A 3,504-nucleotide genomic window follows, 5' to 3' on the forward strand; every position below is an offset into this window, starting at 1 on the left:
TCAATAGTTTATGCAAACAATGTGAATTGGTGGACACCCCAGCACACCTGAAAAAATTGAGATGCACAGTACAGCAAACAGTATTTTGCACTTTGCAGTTTTGCTCTTCCTAAATCACCGTCACATAACATAAACCTTTTATTGCCTGGATATGTATTAACACTTATTATAACTCATATAAAAATCATTTAACTCCCATTCCATTGTATACTTAAATAAATAAAGAAAAACAGATTTTTAATTACATTTCATTTATTCACATTCAAGAAGTAATAATACTTATTGAAAATTAATGTAGAAACTGGACACGTTTAAAGGAACCAATTCTTGAATTTAAAGCTCCCCAGTCAGTGTATCTCCGGTACTCTCCGGGTTTCAGGTAATACTGACGTCCCCGGTAGTTGAGCTCCTCATAGAACATCCAGTGTCCATCCAGGACATTGCAGGAGTGGATGTCATGGTAGCGGAACTGCTCATTGACATTAGAACAATCTTCGGTGAACTCCATCATCTGACCTTTAAAGTCTTCTCTCTCATAGATCTTCAGTCTAAATGGTCCAAGATGCTTTAAAATATAAAACAAGAACTAATGAAAGAGATAGCAAAACTCAAAAAAATTACTGTACATGTGTGTGCGTGTGTCTTGCTGACTGCGGGATCAAAATGTGAGTAGATTATTTAAAAGGAATGCACTTACAGTATTTCAACTGCAAATAATTTATTCAAAGCATCCATTGAAAAAGTGAAAAGTTTGTTTAACAAAAATAAAATTCCAACTTTGTTTCTTCATTAAAAATAATACATATGCCTTTAATAAGTCTCTTTTGATCATTGTTTATGCCCCTTGCTATTAAGTATGCTTTTCTTTATTATTGTCTGTCTTTACAGCCTCATCACAGCCAGACCTCTTCTAGACACAATTGGTAAGTTATTATTTATTTATGAATTAGATCTATAGAGAGTGAGTAATGTATCCATGTACAAACCTTGTACAAAAAAGTCAAATTTCTGGAAAATCTTACAGATAGAACAGTAAGTGGATTTACCATAAAGTGGATTACACATGGTGATTCATGTAGGATGGATGGTTGCATAAACACCAATATACTTTCTGAATAAGATTTGATGCTTGTATTGTTCAGGTAATTTCATGCTAAATTAATTTTGTGCAATTTGGTTGACATTCAGCAAGTGGCCATCTTATTTGTGTACATCAATGTATATTTATCTATCTGTCTGTCCCTTTATTTATAGCACCACCATATTATCAAGTGCTGTACAAACATAGATTGTCCCAGCAGTACCTACAATCTGGAATGGATCACACAAGGAAACCATGAGCGGAATATACAAACTATTATTCCATATATACTAGAGATGTGCGCTGACCCCCGTGTTTTGTATCTGGATTAATCTTCATGTTTTGGTGTTGGATCTGGATTTTTTTTTTTTAAAATAGATTAAAAAAATTTAAAAACAGCTAAAATTATGTAATTTATGCAATCCAAAACCTGAAATTCGGATATAAAATCCAAGTTCCAAACCATGAAAAGAAAAGAACAGACTCGGATTTACCCAAATCTCCTCAGGAGATAAGAACTGTGACTTGGATTTACCCGGATTCATGAAATTCGGGTGGATTCGGATTTCTGGAGAACCAAACCACACATCTCTAATATATACTACACAACACCTGTATCAGATTGGTAGATATTTAAATCATGGTGAGGATTTAAACTCCAGTCCTCAAGTACCCTCAACAGTTTTCTGAATTTCTTTATTTTCCTGTATCAATAATGGTTCCACCTGTTTCTGCAGCCAGAAATCATGAAAACATGATCTGTTTGGGTACGCGAGGACTGATAAGCTACTGAATGAATGTACTGTAGTGTTGGCCATAATAATAATAATAATAATAATAATTAGTATTACTATTATTTATTAAATTTTTTTCTATTTTATCTTTTAATAGAACAGAGTAAAATCTGTCACTTTAGCAATGACATTACACCCCTTGTAATAGGATTTAATGAAAATATAAATATTTTGAAAAAATACATACTTGTGGGGTCAAACGACAAGACCTAATAACGTCATTGAATCCCAGCCATTGTTGAAAATCTGGATATTCGCCTCTCCTAAGATAATATTGGTGTCCTCTGAAGTTGGGGTGCTCATATAGGATCCAGTTCCCATTTTCAACCCGGATGGAATTGCAACGGTTGAAATAAGAGGACATGTCAGTGCAGTCCCCGCTGCACTCATAGGAGCGACCCTGGAAATTCCTGTCCTCGTAGAAGATGATCTGTGTAGAGACAATTTTTAATGTCAGCTTTCAGCTAAAAAAACAAAAAAACAATTGGCAAAATGAATCTGCCACAAAATTTCTCATATTCAACCTCATTACCAAACGTATACACAATTGTCACCAAGACCATTCATTTTTTTTCTGAATTCCGCAGTTTAAATACAGCAACTCAAACAATTTAAAATAAAAGAAAGTGAAACTTCTGTCTATGACAATTATAGGCACAGCAGCACTAGGAGATGAGTCATTTAAAATTAAAATAGGGATGAGAATATTTTCTGAGACTGTAATGTGTAAAACATATTTGCTCTCTGATTACCTTCCCCATGTTGGTTTGGTTGGTGGGTTTGTGAAATGAGCCGAGAGCTTCTGAAATGCATAGAAAATGCCCTTATATACATTCCCTGGTGCTGATGTCTGCTGACACTGAACATTGCTCTGGCTTGTTTCTGTCCAGTAAGTAAAACGTATAGCTCTTTTATTTACTACCTTTTTTGTAAACTCTTGTATTTGTACGCTTCTATTGTTTATGCATGCTTGCAATGACACACAGCATATTTTACTATTGTGCAGGACCTAATGCACTAAAGGGATTCCTACTATCACCTGTGTATATTCTGGTTGGTTCCAGCTTAATATTATGCTAAAAAATTTGTTTTTATTCATTTACTTATTAATTTAAAATTACAATATCCTCCTTGATTTTAACAACGCTCTTTTAACGGAATGGGATTGTAAAGCCGCCGGTTCAAATCCCAACAACGTGAGCCTGAAAGGATGAAATGCCGACAGTGGAGATAAGTAAAGCTAACCCTCCCCTCTCCCCCCCCAACCCTCACTTAGGGTTGCCTAACCCTAACCTTCCCCCCTAGTACCTAACCCTAACCTCCCCCCGGGGGTGCCTAACCCTAACCCACCCTTCCCCCAGCCTGACTCTAACCCTCCCGGGGGGGTGTCTAACACTAAGTCCCCCCGGGAGCCCCTTAACCTACTCCCCCCTCCTCGCCCCGGACTTACCTCGTTCGGGCCCGCATTGTTCTGTATTGATGTATGCCGGCATGGGGATTATGATGGGCGTTGGCATCTCAACGCCTATCACACATCCCTAGCCAGCATTCTGCCATCGGGATTTTCACTTAACTACATCCCCTTTTAACAACACTTAATCATTTAACTGGCATGGTTGCATGGGATGA

The 3,504-nt window shown here is 36.9% G+C and overlaps 1 protein-coding gene across 1 annotated transcript; it reads right to left on the bottom strand.

Annotated features, from left to right (window-relative positions):
* Positions 1 to 234: 234 nt before the first annotated feature.
* On the bottom strand, positions 235 to 2,670 carry LOC148501750 (gamma-crystallin-3-like). The gene is made up of 3 exons (XM_088450002.1): positions 2,628 to 2,670; positions 2,063 to 2,305; positions 235 to 565 (listed from the first exon to the last, which is right to left on the bottom strand). The coding sequence occupies exons 1-3, from the start codon at positions 2,634 to 2,636 to the stop codon at positions 290 to 292; spliced, it is 528 nt and encodes a 175-aa protein (XP_088306128.1). The 5' UTR covers positions 2,637 to 2,670; the 3' UTR covers positions 235 to 289.
* Positions 2,671 to 3,504: the final 834 nt, after the last annotated feature.

The sequence above is a fragment of the Taudactylus pleione genome, unplaced genomic scaffold (assembly GCF_031769625.1).
Source record: "Taudactylus pleione unplaced genomic scaffold, aTauple2 ptg000503l, whole genome shotgun sequence".
Lineage (NCBI taxonomy): Eukaryota > Metazoa > Chordata > Amphibia > Anura > Myobatrachidae > Taudactylus > Taudactylus pleione.